The sequence below is a fragment of the Aptenodytes forsteri genome, unplaced genomic scaffold (genome assembly GCF_000699145.1).
Source record: "Aptenodytes forsteri isolate BGI_AS27 unplaced genomic scaffold, ASM69914v1 Scaffold76, whole genome shotgun sequence".
In the NCBI taxonomy this organism is placed as follows: Eukaryota; Metazoa; Chordata; class Aves; order Sphenisciformes; family Spheniscidae; genus Aptenodytes; species Aptenodytes forsteri.
In genome coordinates this window covers 3553938-3566897 of record NW_008794444.1, presented here as the reverse complement: position 1 = coordinate 3566897, position 12960 = coordinate 3553938, and the positions used below count along the sequence as shown (strand labels likewise).

Below are 12960 nucleotides of genomic sequence, written 5' to 3'. Positions count from 1 at the left end.
AAAAGCAACAGGGGGGCTTATTAGAGCTTTCTCAAAATGGAAGTTCATCAAAAATGCACAATACACGAATAACAAGACTCTTGAATCGTTGCCTCTAACTTTTTCGTTTAAAAGTATACTTCCGAAAAAAAGGTAACCAAACCACTATTTCACAAAAGAGCACATTGGGGACCCCAAAAAAAAAAAAAAAAAAAAAGCAACAGTTGGGCTTATTCTAGCTTTCTCAAAATGGAAGTTCATCAAAAATGCACAATACACGAATAACAAGACTCTTGAAAATCGTTGCCTAACTTTTTCGTTTAAAAGTATACTTCCGAAAAAAAGGTAACCAAACCACTATTTCACAAAAGAGCACATTTAGATCACATTTTGGCAATAAAGTTGGCCTAACACTTAGCAGATCCTAGAAAAGATCCAAAAAACTGACAGTCTTGCTGTCAGTTGTACGCTGTCCAGCTTCCCCTGCCTGGACAGGGATGCTCACGTGAGCAACCACACGATGAAGAGTTCACAAAGCTACACCAGCATAAAAGTAATTCTCCAACAAAGGCAATCAGTTTTCTGCTGGGCTATTCCCTGAATTAGCTCACCATGGGGTCAGACTTCCCAGCCCATGCCAAGGAGGGGACACAGCTGGGGATCAAGGACTAGCTAGCCATCAGACTGCCTTGCTGCACTTGCCAGCTCCACCCGTAAATGCTGCTAAGGACTAAGGAGTATGGTAAAAATTCTTTAAAACAAGGCTCAGAGTCAAAGCAGTTCTCACCTACCCAAAAACATTGTGTGAAGCTTTTCCAGTACTTCTGCTTGGTCCAGCCATACATCAGAAAGAAATACAAACATGGCATCTTCATTTTCATCCTCCAGCTGCTTTAGTTTTGCAGAAGCCTTTACTGAAGCTGAAGAAGGCCCTCCAAAGAAGTTTACATTCCCATAGAAGGCTCTACATCATTAAAATATTCAAGTTAGTTCTGTTTTCTTCCCAAATAGTTAGTAGTTTTGATTATGACTCACTTAAGCCATTTTAATTATTATTATTATTATGATAGATAGCTCAGATGGCATCAATAATCATCTAGTACTTCACAGAGAAACCAAGGAAGAGAAAAGGCAGTCACCTGGATATAAAGCAGGGGCGCTGCCCTGCCATAATTTAACAGATCATCTCAGGGTAATATTTATCCTCGGTTCTCCCCCCCATCCATTCCCTGAGCAACAAGGAATTTCTTACTCTCACGTAATAGTTATCTAGTTCTGCAACTGAGAAGGGCTTAGATCCCAATTGTTATTATATGCAGAACCCAACGGCCCTTGGAAGGGTTTTTCTGCTAACGCTACAGGCTTTAGTACTAGTCCAAGTAGACCAGCAAGTCCCAGAATTGCTTCCTTAAAATTGTATTTATTTTGAAGCATTTGGGGAGGGGGAAGAATAGCATACTTTAATGTCACAGAAATTATAAAATAATAATGCGCTTACTTAGAAACCCATAACAAAATACGGAGTGAGGCTGCTGAAAGTCAGTTTTATACCTAGTGGTAGCAGAAGGCTCAGTAGGCGGAAATCCAAAAGCATTCACATGAAAAACTTCATCTTCATACCAACCTAAGAGATTTTTGAACAACAAAATAACCTTTAGCTTTTCTAACAACATCATGTCCTAGACATTAGTCAGACAGTTGGCAGCTGTGCTGCATAGCTAGTCCCAGCCTCCATCAATCCCTCTCTTGTGATAGCACCAGTCCCTGTGCTTTTTAGTGGTGAACCAGACCAGGGAACTAACTGGCTGAAGAAAAGGCTGAGAAAGAAACCCAACTATTTTTTTACCCCAGACACTTCTTTGAATGGATTTGCTGCACAGCCACATAAACAACCTTCTCAACCCAACCAAGTAAGAATGTAGGGAAACAGGAATCATTTTTGCCAGCCCTGCCCCAGAAGAGTCTCCATCAAACGGCACCCATTCTCGAGAACTGTCCCACCTGTTAGAGGGACAGAAGTAATAGGGTGATACTTGTCCCCACTATCATTCTTGGTCTTGACTTCTATTTAGTTTATTTTACAAATTTTAAACATAAAATACATTATTAGAAAATAGACTGGGATTACGTATATTGCACAGAGTAATATCCTACAAACAGAAATGACCGTAATTTTGCTAAAACATGTCCAAGGCTTCAAAACTGCAAGCCCTTGCATCGTCTTAATGAGAAGACTCACCAAAGCCTCTGAAGGACCAAAGCTTTGCCAACAGAAAGCAGCATTTTCAGATTGTTAAATCATACTGTTTGGTTATTCTAGCCTGTCTTCCTAATCTAGTCATACGTCCTCCAAGCATGTTGGAGCCAGGCTAACTAAGGCCAATCCTCAAAGCTGCTACAGATGCTCACATCCCACCGACATCGCTGAAAACCACAAATTTCGCAGAGCTCCGTTCTCTGCCTCCAGAGCCCACGAAGTAACAGGAAAGGCTTATGGCCAAAAATCGCAGTCACAAACTCAGCTTATGGTCAAGCCTCATCAATATGAGACTTGTCTGTTCAGCCACATCTGGCAGACATGTAACTGCAGCAACAGCCATTAACAGAGTAATTTATTACAAGCTAAAAAAAATAGTCTGCTTTACCTTCTGCCAAAACAAAGCATGATTCAGTATATAAACCACTGTGGAACTGGTACAGAAAGGTTAAGAAATATATTTTTCTTACATCAGGACTCTTAAACTAGTTCTTTAGCCAAAGTTTGCTTTCCAGGTGGTGTGATACATTTGGACACTACTGACAGTTCACAGGCTGCCTTAAGAGCTAGGCAATCACCTGGTAGCTGAGCAGGTAAGCTCATCAACAGCCCACAAACAGGAACACATGCTAGGAGGAATACTAACCTAGTCCTAACAGTCTCTGTGAAAGGGCCCTGAGCTGCAGCAACCAAGTGATTTGAAAAGAAGGAAAAAGTCAGAGCTGCAATTCTCAACGCGTAATTTTTAATGGTCAGTATTGATTTATTATTCCATCTGAAATTCTCCAGGTCTATAGGAAATCTCTTCAACTCTTACATCACAGAAAAAGGATATTGCTTTACTAAGGTCTAGCTGGACGACTCCTGTAGGGTCTTCTAGGAAAAATTTCCCCTAAAAAACAGGATTAATTAATAAAGCAAAATATACCCAAACACATAAATGCTTCAATCAAAGCATCTATCAATCAGCACTTAGAAATAATTTAGCCGGTTTTAATATTGTAAGCTTAGAACACACTGACAGAACTGAAAACAGCGTAGTTTATAGTAAGTGTATCTTAGCACCTTCCCTTTCAGCTGCTGCAGTTTGGATTGCTGGTGCACACACACCCCCAGTCACAGTCCAATGCAATGGCAAGTCCAACCACAGTCATTGGAAGCTCCAGCATTTCAAGAAGGGGCATGCCTAGAAAATGTAACTGGTTCTGGTTGCTGACATAAAGCGTTAGAAAATTCTGTATTGAGAAGAGAAAGACATCTTCCCTCACACACTAGCATCAGCTGCTTGTGGAAAAGCCTCTTCTTAGGGAATGCATCTTGCGCCACTGACATTGATGTGAGTTCTGCCACTGACTTATATGACAGGATAAAGTGGTGATATATTTAAGCCTTCTCATTTTCTAATATAACACTGAATGAATGGCGACCTAGATACTCCACGATAAAAAGCAACCTACCTCCTTGAGCTGAGTTATCATCCCAAGCACAATCACTTCTCCCACTTTAGCTGCATTGCCCAATAGAGTTTCTATTGTTTTAAGCTGTAACCAAAGGCAAAAAATCACATAAAAATTAAATCAAACTCTCCATATACCTATTCTTAAGCAACCAAGGCAAAGCACCACACAGCACGTGTTTACATAAATACACAAATGAGCTATGAGAGAATTCAGGCTCATTACAAAAATCAGGGACACATTTCTGAATGTCAAATGTAGCACAGTTTAGGAAAATATTTCCAATAATGGCTGCTAGCATAAAGAACTGCTTAGCAAGTAAATATTTATTGTAATTATTTTCCTTACAAGTGCATTAAAACTGAAAAGAACAAGGAGCAATTTCTGCTCTTGCCTAAGAATGTCAGTTGTAGTAATTGGATCCTCAGCATGATCCAAGCTGAACCACAGGGCCAGCCTGCACCCATACAGCAACACTAATTACTTCAATCGAAGAACCTGAGATGGATGACAGAGAATACTCCAGAGTAATGCAGGTGACATCACATAGCATGCTGTCTGCGGTTTCTGCACAAACTTAGTTTGGTCTGTCAAGCTGCAGTTAAGAGAGAGAATCCTCCCACAACACCAGCATAAGCAATGCATTTGCTACTGCTGACAAGGGAGGATAGGAAGCAGTCAAGGGAGAAAGATGCCTATAAAGCCTGGATGGAGATGCAGGCCCGACTCAGCTAAGGTCAGCTGCTTTTTTCTACATGATGGCATGCTCTGAACAGGGAGAAACAGGAAAGTTGAGCAAAGCAAGAGCTGTTATTTGGTACCCAGTGATACACACACACGTTCATCTTTTTTTAAAAATACGTGCGAGACCATTTAATATGAGAAAGCTGAGATTGGAACAGAACAGACTAAAGTTATGACCTTACTGAATTGTAGGTTAGTGAATTTAGTGCTTATGAAAGAAAGCAGCAGGGAAAGTATCCCCAAGCAGTGGGAAGCAAAGTGTAATAAGCTGACCAGCTAATGCCCTTCCACCTCAGGAAGCCACTTTTCTCTTGCACTTCATAGCTGCTTTTGAGTGGCTGGTCATCATGCTGATCTGAGCCAAATAACTGCATTTTTGACACATAGGCTAAAAATGATGGAAAATAACTCATTTCCACTGATTACCCATATTGGAAGTAAAACTAAAATGTCACTGGAGAACTATTACTGCATTAAAGTGTAACACAAGTACAGTTCCCTTTGCAAGAAAAAACCCCAGATTTTTTACCTGGAATTTGCTCCTACTATCATCAGGATGAGCAGCAACTGCTGAAGGAGTAAACAACTCATGCCTGTGAGTCCTCTGCAGAAACCAAAATTGAAGTAATCCAGTTTAAAAACAAATGAGCACTGTCAAAAAGCCAGTTCATTACAACCACTATACAAAATACTTTTTAAAGTTCTCTATTTTATCCAGCAACGTTTAATTTGTCGAGCATAATCAGTTCTTTTGACAAGAATTTGCTTCTAAGAAATAGATGATCAATAATACTGGACAATAAAACTAAGCCCAAAAAGTAACAGCAAAGCACCTGTAATGCTTTTAAAAGAAGTTATTTCTGACTACCTGGAAGGAAGGGGTGAGAGAGCAAGGGAAGGTAAACTGTATTAAATGCTCACTATGTGGAAAAGAGCAGGTTATCTCTTCAGGGCAGGGCCTATTAAAAGTAAGCAATTTTTTTTTTTTTTTTAATAACCGGAGCAAGCTACACTAACAGATAAACTGCAGAGAGCGTGAAGAAAATACATTGTAGAAATTTCCGCCTCTTTCACTGTTTTTCACGCAGTCTGAAAGCCTCCCCTTGAAAGAAACCCATCGCTACCAGCCCATGTAACACACGCAGTAATTCCTATCAGCAGCCCTCACCCACGTAGTGACCTGAACCTTCACTTTTCTGGAGGTCGGAAAGGAGTATGTATGACAACCAAACACAAAACCTGTACAACAGAGAGTCTATGTGAAACCATCAGGCAAAGAGATGCAATAGCACAACACAGTCTAGGAAAAGGAGGCTTCAGGATATACCCTATGGAAACCTTCTGCTGCTGTTTTGTGTGAGTATGCCAATTCCAGCAGGTTTCACCAATCCTGATCACTGTTTGTATGAACTAAAGCTTCTTCAGTTAATGGTTAACTGGTCTTCCAGAGCAGAGGTTCCCAAATTGCAGTACACATACTCCTAGTGGCAGCAAATCCCCTGGTTGATAAGACAGTTGTTGCTGCTCTGGGGTATCTGACCCTGTGCGTGCAACTGCCACACGGTCCAAAGGACAAGCAGTTTACGCAGGCAGCTGGGTGCCTCCCGGCTGCCTGTGGGGCAGCGCAGGCAAAAAGCCGTGCTCACTGTCTGCCTGTGTCCAGGCACTTTGCTCACACCTCAGGCCAGGGTTGCGCACGGGCAGTTAGGTTTGTGCAGTACCTGCCAGCACCGAGCGGGATCTGTGCGGTGGATCAGTCCACTGCAGTTAGTGCAGACACCCGAAAAACAGCTACCAAGTCATCTGATCAGCAACTCACTCCCCATCCCATCACTGCTCCCGCTGGGCTGCACGACAGAGGCAGGGCAGAGCACAGCACGCAGTAAGCAGGCAGGTGACATGGGGCTGGATCCCAACTTACTGGGTGAGTGGAAGAAAGGAAAGAACAGGGTTGTGACCCTGTTCTGAGGGATAATCAGACAGCGAGTGCTGAGAGACTGACTCTTTCTGGCTGTGTGCACAGCCTGGTCCAGAGCCACTACCTACAGCTGCTGTCAGTACCTGCAGCTACTGTCACGGTGGTGCAGAGCAAGTCATGTTGGGGAATCCTGTTCTGAAGTTGCTCACAACACAAGACAAGATGCATGTGCCACCAAGAGGTGGCAAGGGGTGGCTGGCTCTCTCTGGGCATTTTGAAAACTGGAAAAATAATAAATGAACTAAACCAGAAGCGAGTTTCAATGCTTCAAGGAGAGCCTGAATGAGAGCTTCCCAGGGCTTCGGGTTTGTATTATCTCAATAAACACCACATACAATGACATAATAATCAAACATAGCACAGAGCCAGACTACAGGAGGGAAAAGAGAAAGACACATGTAAAAAAACATAATCCCTTCTTACAACATGATGCTAAAATGCAGAAACACACGAATCCATCATGCTGTATGGTGACAGTTGAGAAGACTGCTAAACCTTAGTACAGATCCTGTTCTTATTCAGATTTTATTTAAACTGTACTTCACAAAAGCACCTCAACGCAAAGCACTGTTGTACATGTAAGAATATCAAAACCAACATTTTGTGTATTTTGTTAAACAAAGCAAAACTTTTTCTGACCTGTTGTAAGATGCAGTAGCGTTCACGAAACAACTCCGCCTTATCTCTGGCAGTTCCAAATAAATTTGGTACAGGGAAGTTGGTCATTGACAGACTGCAAGAAGTTTAACACAATCAAGATTAAAAAAGGTACATTCCACACACAAAAATGACCTATTGATCTAAAAGTTGTAGGAGGCTGCAAAAGCTATAACACTACTGCATAATTTATTTACTCAATGAGGAAGATTTCTGCTAGGGATCCTGTGTTACTGCATTTTGAAGGCTACATCCATTTAATTTCCCTCTAACTCACAGGCCTTGAGATTTATCTTTCCACCTGAATGGGACTCTGCAGGAATCAGTTTTTAAAAAAGCAGTCTTTTAAGTGGTCATGAACAAGAGTATTTTCTTCCTCTTGCTTAGCAGATTGTCTTCGTGGAGTTCTCTGCTGCCAATAGCCTGGAAAGCTAGAAAGCGGCACTGGAATTAAACTCCTACTGCAAACACACGGACTGCTTTTGCTGGACTGGCAGAATCATGGACCAAGGCTAGAATATGAATTGCACATTACATGGAGGTCGCTGCAACCCCTCACAATGTACACCACTACCCATTCCTCAGCTAACATCACTTCAAGCTTTTTAAAAGCACGGCCTTTTTTTGGCTCAGCAGTCTGGGCTGCTTGCTGTTAAAGGTAAATTCTTTAGCTAGCAAAATATTTACAACCAATTCCTCCAATTATTTCTTCCTTTCTCCAACCGCTGGAATCAGCAGTTGCTCCTAATTTTTCTTTTTTAGCTTTTGTAGCTCTCGTTAGAAATCCCCCAGGGCTTCAGGGAGTTACAAACTACAGTCTAAGAAATAAATACATGCAACAGACAGACCAAATTTATTTTAAAAAAAAGTAAACAGCCAAATGTGAAAAAAAAAAAACACCAAACTACATTTAGTGACATATGTCCTTAGCCTTACTGTCTCTTTTATTCATTAGATGGCATAAACATGGTTGGACATTTTACTATCTGATAGCCACCAAAGTTTCAGAGCCAGTAACCTCATAGGCAGCACAGAATACACTGCCACAGGAGATACAGGTCCCCATTTCAGTTTCATCCTACCAGCCTAGGAAAAACCCAATGGCACATTTATTTATGAGCCAGCATTTATCATAGAGCCTGACTAGCTCTTTAGAGACTAAGAAACAAAATCATCTCACTTTCTCACTCAGGCTTGAAATGAGCAGACCCGAGAGGGAAAGATTAGAAAACAGACTTTCAACCATATAGAAATGAGGCTTTTTTCTTAAAACAAGAAGTGGTTGAAGCTTAAAATATGCAAGACTTACGGTAGAAACTTCTTTCTTTCTGAATTATAAATATAACGTGGAATATCAAAGGCTCCAATAATGTTGAAAACATTTTCTCTGAAATAAGAATACATTTACAACATTATCTGAAGTGGATGAAACAAACAGTAACAAAACATGTTGAATAAAATTATATTCATTTTATTCACTATCACGCTGCGTTATCACCATTCCTCCCGCATCACTCTACCTATTGGATACTACTGCATCTTCTAATTCAAAAAAGGAAACTCTTCAAAGTTCATTTTGAAATGAGAGAGGGGTGCATCTCCTTCCCTTACCATCCTCTGCTATCTTTTTTGATAGGAGAACAGCCTTGGCATGGTTAATGTGAATAGGTTTAAACAATGGACACGCACAACTCTTCAGACTATTAACCGAGTTGATACATCCCATTATATTCACTGGTTCAGCTCTCTCTTCTGATGCCTCTCACTTCCCTCTTACTGTAAGTGGATCAAATTCATCAGAGTAGATAAAATTATCCCGTGAACCTTCACTAAGGCTTACAAGCACAGGACAACCATCACTGCCTGTCAGACACTGATGTCTTAGGCTTCAGAGTTCATTTCTTACAAAACTTTGCCTTCAAGCTTTCTGCAACATAATTCAAGAGAGTTGTACAGGTGGGCCCTGTGATCTGTAGAGCTTTTCCCTTCAGGACTCTGTACTAGGAATCTGTGCATACAGATTTCTCTTCACTTCTGGAGCAAAAAATACATTAAGTATATAAAGCGACACAAAGAAAAGTCACACTCAAACCATCTGCATCATAAAGGTTCCAACGACAAGGAGAAAAGTATAAAACAAATTTGCTTCATACTGAGAAACTGTGGGATCACAGTATCTAACTGACATGCCTAGCAAACCATTTATTTGCATGCTTTGCATTACGATGTCAATACACAATGTAAACACTAAAGGAAACACATTCATCATAATCACAAATAAAGTTCTCAGAAACTCAAGCAATTGCTTGCCACTTTGTTATCAGAGAGTGAAATCAATCACGCTTTTCAAAAAACAGCCCTGCTATACAAAAAAGCAGAAACAAGCACCATGGAGAAAAACTTTTCCAAGTGCTTTCAGAAAAGAAGTAGCTTATGAAAGGCACAAAAATAATCTTAGATAATTTTGAACTAGAGAAAAAGGAAATAAAGAAATTAACAGAAGTAACAAGTTCTCTCTGCATTGTAACTATTGGTTTATTTTATTGGTTAATATTCAACCTGTATCGCACGTAACACATAACCATAGCATTTTAATTCCAGAATGTCAGCATTATATTTAGAATCCCCCGGAGGCCTATCCATGAGAACAAATTTTCTAAGAAGGAACATTACTAACCTTCAAAGGCAGTACCAGGAAGACAAAAGCACAAAGCAATTACTGCATGTGTAGCACTGCAGAAAATGCCTGACATTTATTTCCCAAGAAGAAATAAAGCAATGCATACCAACTCCCATAAACCTCAAATTAAAAAAAATTGTCACCGTACATAGTTTCATCTGATGCCTGGCTACATTCTTGGACGGCTGCTTCCACTGTAGATTGTTCAATCATATTAGATGACACTGAAAAGAAGATTTCAAAGGATTAAAACTGCAGCCTATGGAAAGTAGTAAGTAAGAAAGTAAGTAGGTCTCAAATATTTTACAAAAAATGGTTCGGTCTTCTCAGAGGAATATATTAAACAAATAAGCATATTTTCAGTAAGCTAATGACACGCGCTGTTTTCTCTTTACAAATGGATCACTTAATATTCTTACCAGAAGGCTACGTCTCTAGTGAAAAAATAACCCACACACATACTGTGCCCACCATTAATTCACTAAACATGGAGAACAAGACAATTATAGTTTATGCAAAGCTGCCAAATATACTACAAATGTGTTAGATCTGAGCTTTCACATTCTGGAGGTTAATTTTGTTCCAGAACATTATCACACAGATTGCTGTTATAAATAAGTATTCAAACAGTTTAACACAATTCTGGAGATAGGCACATTGTTGTCTTCATGGATTTAAACTGATAATTGAAATTAAAAAATATTTCTGAACACTGATGTTTTGCTGAATTTAAAGGGAAGACCAATCAATGCAGATTCACAAAAGGACTTGGTCAGCATTTCCAAGCCTAACTGCTGGGCTCCTGGAACAGAAACCAGTACCTGAAAACCTGCCCCTGAGTTCCCTATTCAGGGCAGGGGACGTAAAATCACAACTCCTGTAAGACAGTGATGAATAGCAGAGCAAAAGGGGCACAAAGAGAGCTAGCAGGAATCACAGAAGAGACCAGCATGTCTGAATTGCATCTCTACCCCTAACCTCAAACAACTCACGGGCGTTAGCTGGACAATATGGGAATTTACAGCACAAAATTCCGCCCGGGACAAAGACCGGTGTTGGCGAGTACACTGACGGCATGTACTACAGTGGCTTCTTGTACAGACTCAAATTTGTTCAAAATGTGGATGTGTTAATTTGCACCAGCAGGCTTTATGCTAGATGAGGACCAGTTCTTCAAACTGCTTTTACTCCCTGTTTGATCAGCTATGATCTGTTATCCCATGGCTAGAGTAAGAACATAAAGCCGTAACTTCTGTAGTCTGTGCTCTAGTAAAACTACAAAGCAAGCATGTGCCCACCTTTGATTTAATTCAGTTTAAATAGGATAGGCTGGGAAGGTTTCCTGAACTCATCTAAGGCCTAGTATTTATTTTAGATCACATTTATATGGATTTGAATCTCCTCGGCCAAAAACTGGAATTGAGCCCGTTTCCTAGTTCTCATGAGCTCTGATCAGTAAACACACATATATGTCAGGCATCAGTGCCACCTCCATCAGTCACATTCTTTAACTAAAGGTGATACAACTCCTATGTTTTGTGCTGTCAGATTGTGTCAGGTGTATTTTGAGCTACTACCCCATGCCTTTCATGGCGCTTAGGAGCAGTGACACTGGATCTGTGTACCTCAGGACATAGTGTCCCAATTAAGCAGGAGGTAGTCCCCAGACAAAATACTCCCTGCCAAGATCATGGAGTTTCAGGCATGCTCAGAACCAAATGGGTCGCGAGAACTTTACCAGGAAAAGCTCAGCTCTTTGAGTGTCACATGTTTTTATGGGATTTTCCAGGAGTTTTCTGGATTGCACTTTTGGACCCAGTAATTCATGGAATTTGATGTACTTTCACATGCCAAGCAGGTACAGCTTCTCCACTGCTACAGTGCCCCAACTGTTATCAGCACCTTCTGCCCAATGTTACTATCACGAGATCAGGTTGGCATAACAGAACATCAGCATCTGCCTTGCCGCTTCAGAGAACATCCAGGTGATGGCTAAATTCCATCCACAGCTGGTTTAAGTTAATATGCTGGACCATTATACTGGTGCACTTGCATCTCCCACTCCACTTGGATGCGAGGGCAGTGATCTCTGAATGAAGGAATGCAACTGTTTCTTTCCTGCAGTCACGGCTAGGCTCCTCAGATTATAGCTGCCAACAACCCTAACCCTTTCCCGGACCTGGACTACTGAATAACAAGTTAATTCATTTCTCATTACTTCTTTGGTTTATTTTAAGATTTAAAATTATAGTTTCAGACGCAAAGATGTCCACACAAACTCAGCTAGGTGCTTTTAGTAACTGGCATGGAAAAATTTCACTACTCTTGGAAAAGTCAGGAGGTACCAGGCTGCCAACTTTTTAAATGGCAAAATTATACTATCTTTTGCTGACATTACAAACTTCAGCATTTAACAAAACAAAATGTCAACAAATACATTTATCTTTATCAACCCAGTAGACTAGAATGACACCTTAGTGCATACGCCGCCAGTAACTCTGTCTTTGTCTAACTAACATTGTGAGCGCAAGGTAAACTTAGCAAGCTTAAGAAAAAGAAATTGTTTACTTACAAGGCTGTTTTTCTACGGCATCAATGACATTTTCAATTACATCGTCAAGTTCTACTTCATCGATGGACTGAAGAGCTTCGGTAAGATACTTTAGAGCATCCCTAATTCCAATGAAGAAAGTCAGCTCAAAAAGGAATTAATATTCAATACAGTGTATATAAACTATACCAATTTTGGCAGATGTGCACATAATCACTAAACGGCTTGTGATTAAAAAAGTAGAAATAATTAGTACTGCCTAATACTGCACTAGTTTAAGTCAAAGAAAAAAAATCATCAGGATTGAAAACATCGAGGATAGATGTTCAATCAAGAAGCAGGTACAGAGAACCTCATCTTCATGCAATCATAGAAAGACACATGTCAGAAGGGACCTCTAAGGTCTCCTGGTCCAGCTTTCTGCTCTAATAGGCCAGTCACATTGCTCACAGCACTGTTCAGTCAAATTGTGAACATCTCCAAGGATGGAGATCTCACAGCCTCTCTTGGCCCTGTCCTGGTGCTTAACTACTCCCCTTGTGAACAACTTTTTCATAGGATTACAGGAAAGTCCACATTAGAAGGGACCTCTGGAGACCATTGGGTCCAACCTCCTACTGAAACCAGGGACTTAGATTACGCCATCCAGGGCCCCAT

General features: G+C 40.6%; 1 protein-coding gene across 1 annotated transcript in view; it reads right to left on the bottom strand.

Annotated features, from left to right (window-relative positions):
* Window positions 1–12960, bottom strand: part of POLE2 (DNA polymerase epsilon 2, accessory subunit) — a 20130-nt gene extending 7170 nt beyond the window's left edge. The window contains exons 1-11 of the mRNA XM_009289909.1: window positions 12944–12960; window positions 12325–12425; window positions 9901–9976; window positions 8382–8459; window positions 7055–7148; window positions 4967–5041; window positions 3694–3777; window positions 3072–3128; window positions 2625–2673; window positions 1531–1603; window positions 771–943 (exon numbers count right to left, since the gene is read on the bottom strand). Coding sequence (XP_009288184.1) covers window positions 771–943; window positions 1531–1603; window positions 2625–2673; window positions 3072–3128; window positions 3694–3777; window positions 4967–5041; window positions 7055–7148; window positions 8382–8459; window positions 9901–9976; window positions 12325–12425; window positions 12944–12960 — 877 coding nt within the window. The remainder of the gene's footprint in view (window positions 1–770; window positions 944–1530; window positions 1604–2624; window positions 2674–3071; window positions 3129–3693; window positions 3778–4966; window positions 5042–7054; window positions 7149–8381; window positions 8460–9900; window positions 9977–12324; window positions 12426–12943) is intronic.